Source organism: Drosophila bipectinata, chromosome 2R, assembly GCF_030179905.1.
Source record: "Drosophila bipectinata strain 14024-0381.07 chromosome 2R, DbipHiC1v2, whole genome shotgun sequence".
Classification (NCBI taxonomy): Eukaryota; Metazoa; Arthropoda; class Insecta; order Diptera; family Drosophilidae; genus Drosophila; species Drosophila bipectinata.
This window is the reverse complement of record NC_091737.1, coordinates 24933853-24948367: the sequence shown is the minus strand read 5'-3', so window position 1 is coordinate 24948367 and position 14515 is coordinate 24933853. Positions and strand designations below refer to the sequence as shown.

Here is a 14515-nt window from a genome sequence, read left to right as displayed (position 1 = left end):
ACATGTTTTCATGAGAATCTAAATAAAATAATATAATTAATGAAAATAATTTAATTTTAATAAGCTGATTATTTTATTTATAACAAGAGAGCAAAGCTAACTTCGGGCGGAGCCGAAGTTGATATACCCTTGCAGTTAAAACCGGATATATATCGCAAACATCGGATATAGTTGGCCGATCCTTATGATTACATAATAATAAAACCAATTAATTACAATAAAAAATCTAAACAAGAAAGGAAAGCTAACTTCGGGCGAAGCCGAGTAGCCGATATAGTAGGCCGATCCTTAAAAATCAGTTATAAGGCACCTATAGAATATAGTCGGCCGATCCGGGCCGTTCCGACTTATATACTGCGTGCAAAGGGAAGAATGGTGTGTGTTTCATTGTTTCATTTATTTTCATGAAAGTGGTCTGAATAATTTTTTAATTTATTCAAAATTATATAATTTTACAATTTAAAGTTAAATAAATAAATACATAAAAAATTGTCAAAAGGAAAAATTTTTACATCACTCTTACATTTTACGGCGCCATCTAGCGCCGACAAATAATAATGTCAGTTTCTACATTCTACATACACTAGTCATGCCGCCGGCCAATGCGTGTCGCTGCAAAACTACAAAATGGTATGACCGTTTCAATATTTGGAAAACTTGAATGTTTTTTGAAGCATTTTAAATAAAAATAAATGATATAAAAGAAGCATTTAAGAAATACCACTGCATAAAATAATCTTTTGTCTACTTAAGAGTTTTTAGCTCTCTATTATCATTATTATTCATGCATTTGGCGTACAAAGGTAAGCATTGTCTCCAACAATTTGCACAAACTTGTGAAATGGCTTGAAAATCTTGATTTGATATTGATTTTTGAGCCATTCCGTTGGACAGATTTTACAACCACTGTGCTGGTTTCTGCGATGTTCCAGTTATGAAGCGGTCGTCGCATAATGACCGTCGGAGAATCCAAACCAGTACGACATACCATTAACCCTCGTGTGCCATTGTTGCACGTCCACACAGGTCATGCCACCGGCCCAACCATATCTGCGTTGGCGTTGGCGCATGCGCACTCGCATGGATCGAAGGGGGAGATCCGCATAGCGCTATATGGCCATATATCCAGCAAAAGAACACCCGATGTGGGCAACCAGGCGTGAAGTTTTCCAACTTCAATTTTGGTCTGTGCTTTGTTTTGCTTTCTGCCTTTTTTGCGGGTGTGTGGGGGCTGTTTAAGTTTTTGTTTTCATTATATTTCAAACGGGGGCAGGGGTGCCCCGATCGAGTCCCTTTTGTCGGGGTAACGTGCATGCGTGTCGGTGTCGCCACCACCGAAATATGGGCTCAAAGGGGTTCCAATGGAAGGGAGGGGATGGAAAAGGGCCTTTTGTCCAATATCCCAGAGTGCAACAATTGGCTGCCAGCTGGGTATCTGTTGCACACACAAGGAAGTGCACTAAGAAAAATTATAAAATATTTTCAAACGATCTCCCATTTTGTCCTAATATAAATTTTAAATAAAAAGCAAATCTAAAAATATGATGAATTTTTAGTGTAATCACTCAACATATTTATCATAGAATAGTTACATTTAATACAATAATAACTAATGTCTCTCTCTCTGTATGGGCACTCGCTGTTCTTGCCATAAAACACTTCATGCATAACTTTGACTACATCCCCCCCTTAACAGGGCCCGCGAATCCGTAGCCAAGACAACGGAGAGTCGCATTAGAGCCGGGCCAATTGTGCCACGCTGCGACTGCGCTGTTGCTGTTGCTGTCGGCTGCATTTGATACCGGCTATTGCCACATCGGGGCTTAATGAATTTCCAATTGTTTGGCATTTTGTTCTCATTTGGAATTCTTTTTTTTTGTTTTTGTTTTTGGAAACCCATACAATTGATTTGAGGTAAGCTTCGTCACGAGCTCAGCTGCCTAATTGCTTAACAAACCTTTAATTGTCGACTCACGAACATTTGGAAAAAATTATAGAGAAGTTGGACATCTGCAGCGGAACTCACCTGCAAATAAAGAATTAAAGTTTAGATTAGTCAGGTTTTAAAAGTCTTTTGAAATATATATAAGATTTGAAATAATAATGATATATATTATTGATCCCCATTGCAAAACGCTGACAAACTCTCATGATTGCGTTCACTGTTGCCTCTTTGGCTGACTGCTGGCTTGCTTTCCCAGCACTTGCAACACTTTCGCTTCCCAGATAGTTTCCGCAAGCTCCGACCAGCCCCACCCCACCCGGACCGTCGCGACCCGGCCCTTTCCACACTCGGCTTTCAATTCACACGCTGTGCGCCCAAACGCGAAAAAGTTCTCACGACACTGAAAACAAACCAACAAAACACAAAAAAATAAGACCTAGTGATGCCAGCCAGATGAGAGGCACTCCTCACTCACTTTTTTTTGCAATTCCGCCAAGAATTTTTCACATTTACCCCAAAACACAGTTGCAGTTGCAATTGGGGATTGCAGAAAAAACAAAGCGAAACACATGGGAGATCCCTAGTTCCAGATGCTAATTGTGGGTTAGCAGATCTTTGCTTTTTGCTGTTTTGGCTTTTGCAATTTGTGTCAATTTCGTTCTTGCCATGACGATAGAGAGCCACCGAGATACACAAACGAGATACAGATACAAAGGTCAATGCCACAAATGAATTTCAAAGCGAATCAAGATCGTCTCGGTACTTGATGAGTAATGTGTTTGAGCATCTGATGGCAGCTCTGAATCATATTGAAATTTCATAATTTCCAAGAATATCAGCAGAGCAGATGGAATCACTTTCTCCCAGCAAAGTCTCCGAGGTATCTTGCAGATCACAATTGCCTCGATTGTTCCCAACTAATCCCGCTTATTATTCAAAACGTTTTCGGCCACCTTATCGCCATCTGATTGTACCCTAAACGTTTTCCCAATTCCCACAATTTCAGCATCCGCTCGCCCCATATGCAAATGCCCACCTGATGGAAACAAAAACCGAAAATAACAAAAAGGTTGACCCACGGTGAACTCGAAAACTTGAGAATGAAAAGCAATCTTCACTCACATTATAAATCATTCGAGCCCGAATTCCGAATCCGGCCAAGTCAAAGGGGCCGAATGTTAATTAAGTGCTAACTGCAGATTCTCCAAATCGTGGCTTTACATTGCTGATTTGATGGGCAATAAAAAATGTGGACATCCTATATATTGTAGATATCGTAGGCGGATGTTGGATGGCAGACAGTATTTTTTATTGCAGTCTGCGACTGAATTGTTCTGCTCCAAATAGAAAGAGTTATGCAATGGCCAGGAGTATCAACTATCATCTATGAAATTGTGTAATTTCTCCCTCCTAAGGATCACCTTGTGATTCCGGATTTCTGGCCGCTGCTGTGCCCGGACAAAGTACGCTGCTGATAGCCGTAGCCGTGTCAAAATGTTATCAGAGCCAGAGCCAGAGCCAGAGGCGAACCAAACTCAATAATAATCATTGGCTGATGGAAGCGCTGAGCTGCAGTGTTTGTTGTATGAAGTCCGACACCGAAGCCCAAGACCCAAGCGCTGAGCCAGCGGAATTTCATTTCCATTGGGGTATAAAGCAAAATAATAACTAAAATAAAACACAAAAAAACACAAACCGGGCTACAACCAACCAACAACGCTGGCGACAACAAGCGTGCTTGATTCGAATGAAAAAATATAATAAAAAAAAAAACAGAAAAAAACCCAAATATAAAACACACACCAAGGGCCACAAAAATAATTGAAAAACAAATGGAAAAAGAGCGCAGAGCAGCTAAGGAAAATAATGCTGAAATAAAATATGAAATGTTGGCAATTAATGAACAGAAAATAAAAAAAGAGTAGTGGAAAAAATGAGCTTGGCCAGCTTGCGACATGACCGATCCAACGACCGATACGAGACGCCTGTGACTTTGGCTGGGTGGTGACCAATGGGCAGGGCAACGGTTGAGTGATCGGGCAGAGGCTTCTGCTTTATGATCATCTAATACAGAGAGAGAAAAACACTATACACAAACTCAACTAGTAGAGGATTCTAGCAGAAAACAGAGAGTTTCCTAATTGAAAACTGCAGATTTTTAATCTCTATCAGTGGCGTTTAAGAACATTACTTTTTAAGACAAAAAATTAGCTTGAGCTTTTTTTATAGATTATAATATTTAAAATTCAAGTCATTAAAAAAACAAGACATTTAAAAACACATCGCAACTTTTATTGACTTCTTTATGCCAATAGAAATTCAGAAAAACAAAGATTTGGAAGTTTGAACCCAGATTATAAATTTGTTGCGTTTTTGAAACTTTTTCTCTCACTGCCTTATAGAACTTGGGGATATCAATCAAACTATGAGCGGATCGTTAACTTCGGTGGCTCAACTTGTGGCAGCTGGTCGGGAGATGGAGGAGTATGTTTTGAAGTGGCATGACCGCGGAGGAGGAGGAGGATGGGCTGGATGCGATGCAGATGCCCGATTGCGGCAACATCGAGTTGGCAAACAAGGCAAGAGCTTCATGTCCAGATACACCGACTCCTGGTCTGGTCGCTTTAATTAAACCGAAGACAAAGGGTACAACGCTGCTGAGCGACAGCAGCCAAGCATCCAACCAGGAATGGAGTGCCCAAGTTACTCGGTTTGGTCAGTAGGATGCCACTTGGCAATTGATCACAATTATGTCGCTGCCACAGAGCCATATCGGGCGGAATAGTGGCCCCCCACCATATTGGGCAAATGTTGGAAAATTCACATCATTTCCAGGCCAGCCAGGCATTGGTGAAAGTTTCCAACTGGCATCATCATCATCATCGACTCTTAAACTTGGTGAGGTACTCCACTCTGCCTCCTCCGGACGGGGCATAGATTCTGTTTTTTAGGTTTTTGTTTTTGTGTGGCAAACAAAAGCACAGCACACCAGGAGGAGGTGAAAAAAATGAAATAAAGTAAAGCATTAATTACTTCCGGAGCACAGGCACCGAAGCTGTGATCCGCTGGAGAGTAGAGCCGGTTTTATAAATTTTACTTCTTCACCTGGCCGGGACTGGCTAAGACCCAAGCTGAAACCCCAAAACCTAAGCCGAAGACCAAGCCCTGAAAAAAGGTCTGCTCCCCCTGGCCCCGTTCCTTGTCAGCGGGTGTTCATCAAAATTCAATTCAGCACCGAGTTCGGCTCGATCTTCGGTGCTTAACACAGTTTGTTAATCAGTTTTTTATTTTTTCTTTTTTTTTCGCCACATAATGTGAAAATGAATGCTTGGCCAAGAGGCGACTTCAACTGAAAAATAGCAACCATTACAGCCATACAATACAAACGAATATTAAAACCATAATGGCGTTCGGATCCAAAGATTGCTGACTTTTGGAAATCCACATATTCTTTCAAACGTGCTGAGCTCTACAAAATATATTCAGTTTTGGTTTGGAAAACTGTATTTTTGTTGTGCACATAGTTGGGTTTCTAAAAAAAAACCTGGTGCTGGGGCTTTCTGGGCTTCGATGATGATGATGTGCCTACATGTGTAGACGACGTTGTCGAGGTGATATTAAAGCTGCAATCAGCACAAGTCAACAACTACACGTGCACTGCCAAAGTACACAGACTTGACAAAAGGTCGCCGGAGGTGAACAAGGGGAGATAGACTTTTAGTTTCAACAGATTCTACATAGTAGAGGCCCCAGTGGTATGTCTGCCTCCTTCTCCTCGCCGGGGCTCTCTCAAATCTTCCAAGAACACGTTGTCGTTGTTTTTACATACGTGATCGTCATGACAATTTCTCAGTTGTATTTTGTATTTTATTATTGAGTAAAGTATTGGCTGGCCTGGCGCATAAGCTACTACACATATTCACGTACTCCCTACATGTTCAATACAGATCCCAAAAGTCTTACACTGAAAATAAATCAAAGAATGTCTAAGAGGGTTCTGAATATTATTATAACTTCTATAGGAAAAAACCTGCCTTCAAACTCGTATCTTCCATTTTTGTTTTTCAAATAAACTTTTTCCAGTGTTTTTGAAATAAATTCATATAATTATGCAGCCACTCCCTCAACGTATGGTCTTCGCTTTTGGACTTTGTGCAATTGCCAATGTTTGTAATGTTTGTTATTTGGTTCATGTTCATTCTGAATTGTGACATGCAAAGTCAGTCTGGCTCTCTGATTTGAAAGCCATTCTAAATGGGAGTGTTCATCATAATCATAATCCGACTCCAACTCTGACATACTAATCGCCTTTTCCAGGCCCGTTCGAAGCCAGAGGCTCATTTGAATATCTTTTGAAATGTCGCCGATGGAGTGGAGTTCACTTAACCATTGACATGAGCGGAGAAGAAAAGTGATTCCATCATTTCTCACATACTTGCCAGACAAAGGCCAACAAGTCAAGTCCAGACCCCATGGCCCGGCTTATCTCCAAGAAGCGGTATTTTGGAAAATTGAAAATGCAGTCGTTATATTTGAATGGTGTGGCTTTCCCCCATGTTTTTTGTCTTTAAATGTTTCTTATTTGTCTGCTCATTGAGTATTCAGAAGGGGTGTGGCTCTGAACATGTAAGTATCTCTGAACAGCAACGAAATTCCAAATGTTTATGATTTTATTTCAAAAATAAGTAGTACTTTTAGGAGTTCCCTTACAACATTTGGCTTGTAATTATTTCGCAGAACTCTACTGTAGTTTCCTACTCCCATTGCCCAGTGGCACCAAAGTGCAAGTGCATAGGATGCCCATTAACGATTAACCCCAGTGTGAGCCTATTAACCCCAAGCCATGAAAGACCGCCGCTTGCAGCATCATCATCAACCTCAAATTACTTCCGCTGCAACATTCTGGCGCGGCCAAAACAATTACTTGCCACATATAGTATAGTACGTGGTGTATGTGTATGGCTGGAAGCGTGGTCGGTGGCAATGTGTAATCTACGCGGCCAATCTATGATGGCCCAAACAGGTACAGGTATCGGTACTAATACTGGTCTCAGTACTGGAAATGGCCTGAATGAGGGCCCACAGCCTGTCGGCTATTCCATCATCGTAATTAGCGCGACGTCAACAAGAGCGGAAATTCCAGGCAGGAAAATCGCCGCGGCTCGGGCTCTGGCTCGGATGCGGACCATAACGATTTTCTTTACTGATTTTTCCACACAAATACATACATACCTACTGTTGCGCTACAATTATGGATGGCTAGGCAATCCTGTGCAGCGACGAAAACTAAAAACAAAATTGTATGGAGAAACCAGTCGATCGACACCGGATGGGGCCAGCGCCGGATGGGGCGGTCCATGGAGCAAGTGGCAAGTGGCAATAGCTGGACGGGACATTCTGAAAGTTTTGTCATCACTTTGCCAGGAAATGGGAACCGGCTCCATGCTAGAAAAAAAAGCGTGGGGATGCCTAGAAGCCGCTGCCGAAGAGCTAGAGATGTTGGAACCCGTTCGGCCATAAATCGTTTTTGGGCCAGGTCTCTGCTTCCGTTCTCGAAGGCCCTTTTCAGGCAGAATATGTGTTTCCATGGCAACTGAAACCCTTCATTTAAAAACTCTTTCTTTTAGTGTACTTTCCCCTTTGGGATTCCAGCGAAGTGATCCCCAAGCCGAGTGCACTGAGAGCCGCAAACATTTTGGCGCAGCTGTTAATCCCAATTAACCGCAATTAATATTATACAATTTTTATGGAAAGTCAACCCGTTGCTGGGGCTACAAAACAAATGAAAATGAAAAAGAGAAGCGCCGCAGCGTGTAGGGCCCTAAGCCGAAGTCGGCTTCTCCCCTAACCCGACCCATATTTGTTGCATCAAAACCTTTATTTTCGGCTTGATCTTTGGATTGGTGGCTTGTGCGTGAGATCTAGATGTCTATAGTACTTGGTTCCAATTCCAACAATTCTGGCGACCCCGATGCTGGCCAACCCCCTGCCAGAGGCACCCTCCTGCCTCCCAGAAGCGCCTGCCACTTTAATTGTTTTTAATTAACGCAAACGCTTTCGACTTCGACTTCGGCCCGGCATAAACATTCCAATTTTCCCAATGCTTTTTCTGGGAGAAAGAGCGAGAGATCTTGGCTCTTCGATATGGAAACTTTCGTCATCGTTTGACTTTAATATTTCTCGGCTGTTGTTTCTATTGAATTTGAAATGATTTTGAAAGCCAGCAGTGGGGTGCGGTCCCGAGCCCATCGTGAATACATGCGATACACAGGGAAAATATTAAAAATCACATAAGGGAGGTTAGTAATTGTACTCTAAGACTTGTATTTTAATAGTACTAATATTAATAGTAATAATAGAAGGAAATGTACTTCTATAGGACTATTGAAAATTCCTAGAAGCTGGTATTGTATTATAGTCTTGGTCATCTAAGATTCTACCTCTTAATAAGCTTAGATATCAGCAGGTCTTCCTAATCAATTTATAGGCTTAGTGGAATATCAACTTGATCTAAAATTTTCCTCAGTGCCTGGGTAAATCGAATCCACACACCCATTGAGAGACATGGAAAAACAGCGGGCACTTCTTGAGATGTCGCTGAGTGATTGCATGCGGCGCTTCATAAAAACTGTCAATGATTCACATACGCTCGTCTGCTGGTGACCCCTCGGGGCCATGCGGGGTTAACTCTTGCTTTCTGACTTCCTAAGCAAAAATTCACAAAAAAAAACAGAGAGGAAGGAAGGAAAAAAGCAAAATCTTGGGAGGGGCTATCTATTGTACCTTCTCCATGGCCTGCAATTATGCAAGATCACTGTCAACGGCGATGACCTTACATGCAGACTGCAGACCGTGTGCCTTTGACTCTGATTTTGATTCTGACTCGGCTGAATCCTAACTTATTATGCTCTTTGGCGTTTTCCGGCCGAGAACCTTCGGCAGCATAAACTGGCCCCAACAAAAAAAACAAACAAGCGACCCAAGAAGCAACAAACATCTCGTCCGGCTTGGATTTATATTTGTTGAAGGAACCTTAAGAAAAAATAAGAAAAACCTAAAGATAGGGAAGTATCTGAAGCTTGGTGTGGTAATCCGATGCCCGGGCTCAGCTTACCAAAGTGACATATGGTGCAACAGGCGAATCCCCTCTTCACAACACCCACACTCTTCGATGTTGCAAGTGCCCCCTTCACTTCGCTAATTGCACACTGCGGCTGTCTGGGTCTGAGTAGCAGAGTATCTGTGTTTATCTCTTGATCCACACAATGTGGCAAAGGGTAAAACGATCGCCCCGCATCGAATCCCATCTCAAGCCATCTCGCATCCAATCCGGCAACAGCTGGACCAATTTGCTTCTTTCTTATTTTTGGCCAAGTCATAAACAAAACAGGACAGCCATGCGGCATGCCGCATGCCCCCAAGAAAAACAAAAATGAAAAAGAGAGTGTGTGGTTTGTTTTATAGATCGAAATAACGAGAACCGTGATGGAATTATAAAACATAAATATTTGTATAGATTCCTGGTACTTATTTGGAGGTTTTTGTATTATTATAATAGAGGGGATTTCTAAGAAGAATAGATATAGATAAAGAGATATTTTTATTGATGAATATCCTTGGTAATCCTATTAAGAAGCTGTACTCCTTTTTAAGCAATTTCTTTAAATATTTTTATTCAATAACTGATTAAATTATATTACCTCTGTTATAAAAATCTTAAATGACTATTAACCCTAAAATTATTCATTTAATTCCCTCCATCGACTGAGTCAGTATGCCCCCGATTGCATCCGATGGCATCGTTAACCCATCGAGGGCGCATGCGTCATGGGCAGCAAATGGGGCAGGCTGGCGTGGCCGTTGATTGGGCCAACACTTAACCTCCGAACGCCACGGAACGAGCGATGCGAGCCGAAGCGCCCGGCTAGCCGAAGCATCTACTCTCCAGCGTTCTGAAGAACGCTCCCCATTGGCAGCCTCCGGTTTCGGGGGTCAGCCGGGTGGGGACTGGGGGCTGTTGGATGCAAATGAGGCAAACAAATGTGCACAAATGTTCAACAACCGAATGGTAGATCAACAATAAAACGAGAAAAAACGGCAAACAATAAATAAATTTGAAACAATCAGCCTGCCGCCCCTCACCTTTGGATTCTACTTTTTGTGGGCTTTTTTTTTGGGTTTTTGTTTGGTTCTGCGGCCCCCTCGCATTGTGCTGTCAGATTTTATTTCAATTTTCTCACCAGATTCGGAAAAGTTGCAGTTGCATTGGCCCCAGCTGGAAAATGGAAATGTGGAAATGCTGTGGAGCGATGGGAAACATTTTGGATACAGGAAATTGATTATTATTTATGATTACCAGGCCTCATGCCCCCGCCCACGGCATACTATGGCTCTTGTTCTTCTGTGCCGAGATACGTGAGAATCCCGGAATTGGAGTGTCCCGAACAGAAACAAAAGGCACAAAATGTATCTGAAAGATACAATGCATTTCAAACGGGAGCATGGAAATGCTGCTGGTGGCTCTCAAGTGGGCGCTTGGCCCTATCGTAATTAAATACATGCGGCACGCATGCTGCTGCCCAACTCAAGTGGTTTTCCATTGGAACTCAGACATGCTTTTTCCAGCTAAAAGGACATGGGAACTTTTCTGGCTGTGCATCCTGGCTGTGCCGGGACGGAACAGGCACTCGAGCAAATATGGCCATGTCCTTTATGAAATCTGATATCCTCGAAGGAGAAAGCAAGCAGCGAACCTGAAACGTAGGCGGGTAGAGCGCTACCTGCCTCAGAGACTCTGAAATATTGAATATTTTTTTAAGAATCCCGACACTCGACTCGACTTTCGGCTTGACAACCGAAATGTCCTGATCCTCGCCTGGCCGACTACTCGACGGGCCACTTAGCCAGTTCCTGTTTCGCTGGAAAAGAACATCGCTTAAGAAGTCCTCAATCTAATGTGTTTTTTGGAGTATTAACTGAGTACCCTAGACGGCGTCCAGTCATCGGGTTTCTCTCTAATTTCAACGGTATACGGTTAGTAATTATTCACTCTTTATGGGTTGGCTTACTTGTGATAAGGCTCTTATCGCTTATCGAAAGCAAAAGTGATGCACTCGAATAAACAAAAAAATTACTGTACCCCGATCGTACCTGATTTCGCTTTATTGTGTGTATTTTATCAAATTTAAGGTGAACCACTCTCAGGGCCATGTCATTGATCGTATCGTGGCCGTAATATGTACAAGTTTACAGCCCCAATGGATCTTACAAGCCCATTACTTATGCTAATGTATGGGCAGCTCTGCTGGATTTTTGCACAATTCCCACAGGACTGAACCAGTTGAGATCACAGATCTGAAGTCGAAATAAAAGATACACTCTTGGTTTTGACTTCTCTGACTAGGCTAAGATCAAGGCTGATTAAAACTCCATTTAAGCCAAATCAGTCATCGGAAAGATTAGGCTTGAAGGCAGTGGTTTTATGACTATTTTTTCCTTGAAAACGTGATGTATTTTACAAGAACATACCTCAAACTTCAATAACTATACACATCTTGAGGCATATTTGATTTATTTGTTTGCCAAAAAAGCAACCTGTGACCTTTTTTAAGGGGGATTGGAATCATTTCAGGCCATAACGAGCGAAACATAAACTGCACATTACCAAAGACAAGAAGGCCGCAACTGCAATGAGCCAAACTTATAATTTATAAGCTGGTTTCCTTGTTCCAAGTTTAAGCAAAACACCTGCACAGGTCGGTTCTCTTTCTCTGTCTCTGCCTCTGTCTTACTCTCGCTTTAACTCGTTCTCTGGCCTCTCTGTCGGTGTTGCGCATGCGCAACCGAGTACTTCTACTTTTTTAGCAATGCCTCTGCTTGGTGGCTCTTATTTTTTTACTTTTTTGCATGAAATAAAATCTCACGGTTCAGATGCGTACAGAGTTGGCGAAAAAAAAGACAACAAAAATGAAAAGAAAGACAAAGCCAGGCCGAGATCAGGGCGGGCAGAGGGGGAGCAGGTGGTAGGAAGTCTTGGCAAAAACAACAAAAAATACAAAACTCAACAACAAAACCAGAAAGACTGAGGAGAGCCCGGTAAGTCGGTCGCAAGAGATGAGAAGGAGGCGGGCTGTGGCGGGGATAGACATGCATGTGGGTTTGTTTTTGCAAGAAAGACGTAAAAAAAAATACACACAAAGCCACTAGCCACTAAAGAGCCAAACTGGTTTCTGCAACGTCAACAGGAAAGGGCCACGGGGGTCGGGTGGGTCTCCAAAGAGGAGCTCTGGCGGCTGGCTGTCCATGCAAATGGCCAATAGAACTGAGAGATTTGAATAAACACTGCTGCAGCGTGTCCCTACACGGCAAGAAATAAGATCAAAGATTCAAAAGCCGACAGAAAACAATTACAAAGAAGAGGGAAAGCCTTAGATTAACTTTAACAGAAAACTTACAGAAAATATTTAAGACTTAAACTATAAAAATATTGTTTATTCCCTATAAAAAAATATTATAAAAAATATACATATTTCTTCCTGTGTACCGCCCTTTTGTTGTCCTTTTTAACGAGGCTATCTGTACTTCATTCATATTTCGAGATGCTTAATGGGCCCAGAGGCCGCTACCTGGCCCAGGTAACTCACAAACACACACAGCCCCCGCCAACAGGTAGAAATAGTAAAGGTGTGTGTGTGTTTGCACTGCTGCTCATGGGAAATCACGCTGGCCGGGAAACCTGTTGTTGTTCCCTTAAAACCAGAACGAAGACGATGCTGCGATTCTTCTTCTTCAGACTGGGCAACAGATGCACGATAAGCAAAGGGATCCGAGAGATACAGATAGCACTATTCACTTCCTCCATTCGGTACGAATCCGAGACTGAATGAATCGAGAATCCCTTTTATCAGAGCCACCCCTGCAATGGGCGATCTTTTTGTTTCGGGGGGACCTTTTGTCAGTGCACCCATGAACGATGAGATTCTTGGCAGAGAGCACCTTGCCACTATGATGTATCGTGGTTTTTGTATCTTTTGGCCTATTGCTGATATAGATACTCGGTATCTCACGCTGATACGCACAGAACTTGGCACAGTTTATTGTTCCAGTATTCTGCGTACAGTGGAAATTCCCAAAGATAAGTTTATTGCGAATTTTAAATTGTGTTTTTTTTTTCTTAACTTGGAGGTATTCATTTTTGGTAATATCTAATAATAAGCGAATTCCATGAACCCTAAAATGCTGATTAAACCTTTTCAAAACAATATTTAAGTTCCAAATGGGAAATTTCTTAGAATTCTATTGCGATTTATATAAGATTTATTATAAATTATTTCGCTGAGAATTAAAAGTCAAAGATTAAATGGAGAATTGTACTCTGATAATGACTATATAATGTGTTTATTTTGTGGCTGTGCTAGAAATAAATATTAAAATTTAATAAAAAGGTGAATAACGTCAACGTCTTCAGCCACTATATAACAACCATATTTCCATATAATTATTTTATATATAATTTTTTTTATAGCCAGTTGGCGATTCAAGTTACAGAAGCTCGACTGTATGTGGAAACAGCTTACCTTTCATATCGCCATGATCCACATAGCCGGAATTGCTGACCGATGCGGTGGTGACAGCTGCCAAGCAGCCGAGGATCAGCCAAATGGAGTCGATGCTCCGCAGTCCTCCGCCTGATATCCTCATGATGATGGATCCTCTATTCAAAATCCGTATGATATTCTTATTTTGCTTATATTCCACCAACTGGATAAACACGCGATAAACTATACGGATCCGTATCCGAATCCGAGTCCGAATCGGATTTGTTTGTTTATTTCAAAGACGATTGTAAGGGGGGTGCTGCGCCAATGGGTGGTGGGGTGCCTAGTCAAGCGTGGCTGGCGCTCCTCCTTGCCCCATCTCTCGGAAAGCCAGACTTTGGCCGGCGCGTAATAACGTATTGGTATGGGTGCGATTCAATCTATTTCAGCCGGTGATTCTTTTTTCGTTTCGCGAATACCAAGTATCGTGCAATTATTTGTAATGTGGCAAAAATAAAAAACCGAAACAGATATCGGGCGGGGGCGAGAACGCGGCAGACGAGGCCGTTACAACAACAGCAACGATTTGTGGCGAAAATCCAGCGAAAAAGCAAACTGGGCGATCACTTACACTCACGCACACAACCCAACTGCCAGTTGGCCGAAAAGCTCTGCTTTGGGCTTACAATATTATAAACAATTGTGATTCCTCTTTTATTTCGATTTTTGTTAATTCGCAGCTGTGCGAAATATTAATGGGTATTTTGCTTTTGTTGGCTTGCTTTTGCACTTGATCGGGAATTTTGAATCGAAGTACGCGATCGGTCGAGCGTTATTTCTCTGACGAAGTGACGACCGAAATATCACCAAGATATTTTTCGAGATTTTTGGATTTCGATTTGGAAATAAGTTTCCTTTGAGCCACGGGTAATCACGTAAAAATATTTGTAGAATATTTTCACACCGTGGTTCCGATGTTTCCTCTAAGAGCGCGCGTTTGAAAATAACTTACAGATACGATTTGTTCATCTAC

At 42.1% G+C, this 14515-nt stretch overlaps 1 protein-coding gene across 1 annotated transcript in view; it reads right to left on the bottom strand.

Moving 5' to 3' along the window:
* Egfr (epidermal growth factor receptor) overlaps positions 1-14470 on the bottom strand; it is a 39695-nt gene extending 25225 nt beyond the window's left edge. The window contains exon 1 of the mRNA XM_017231713.3: positions 13522-14470. Within this exon, the coding sequence (XP_017087202.2) occupies positions 13522-13645 (124 nt within the window). The 5' untranslated portion in view covers positions 13646-14470. The remainder of the gene's footprint in view (positions 1-13521) is intronic.
* Positions 14471-14515: the final 45 nt, after the last annotated feature.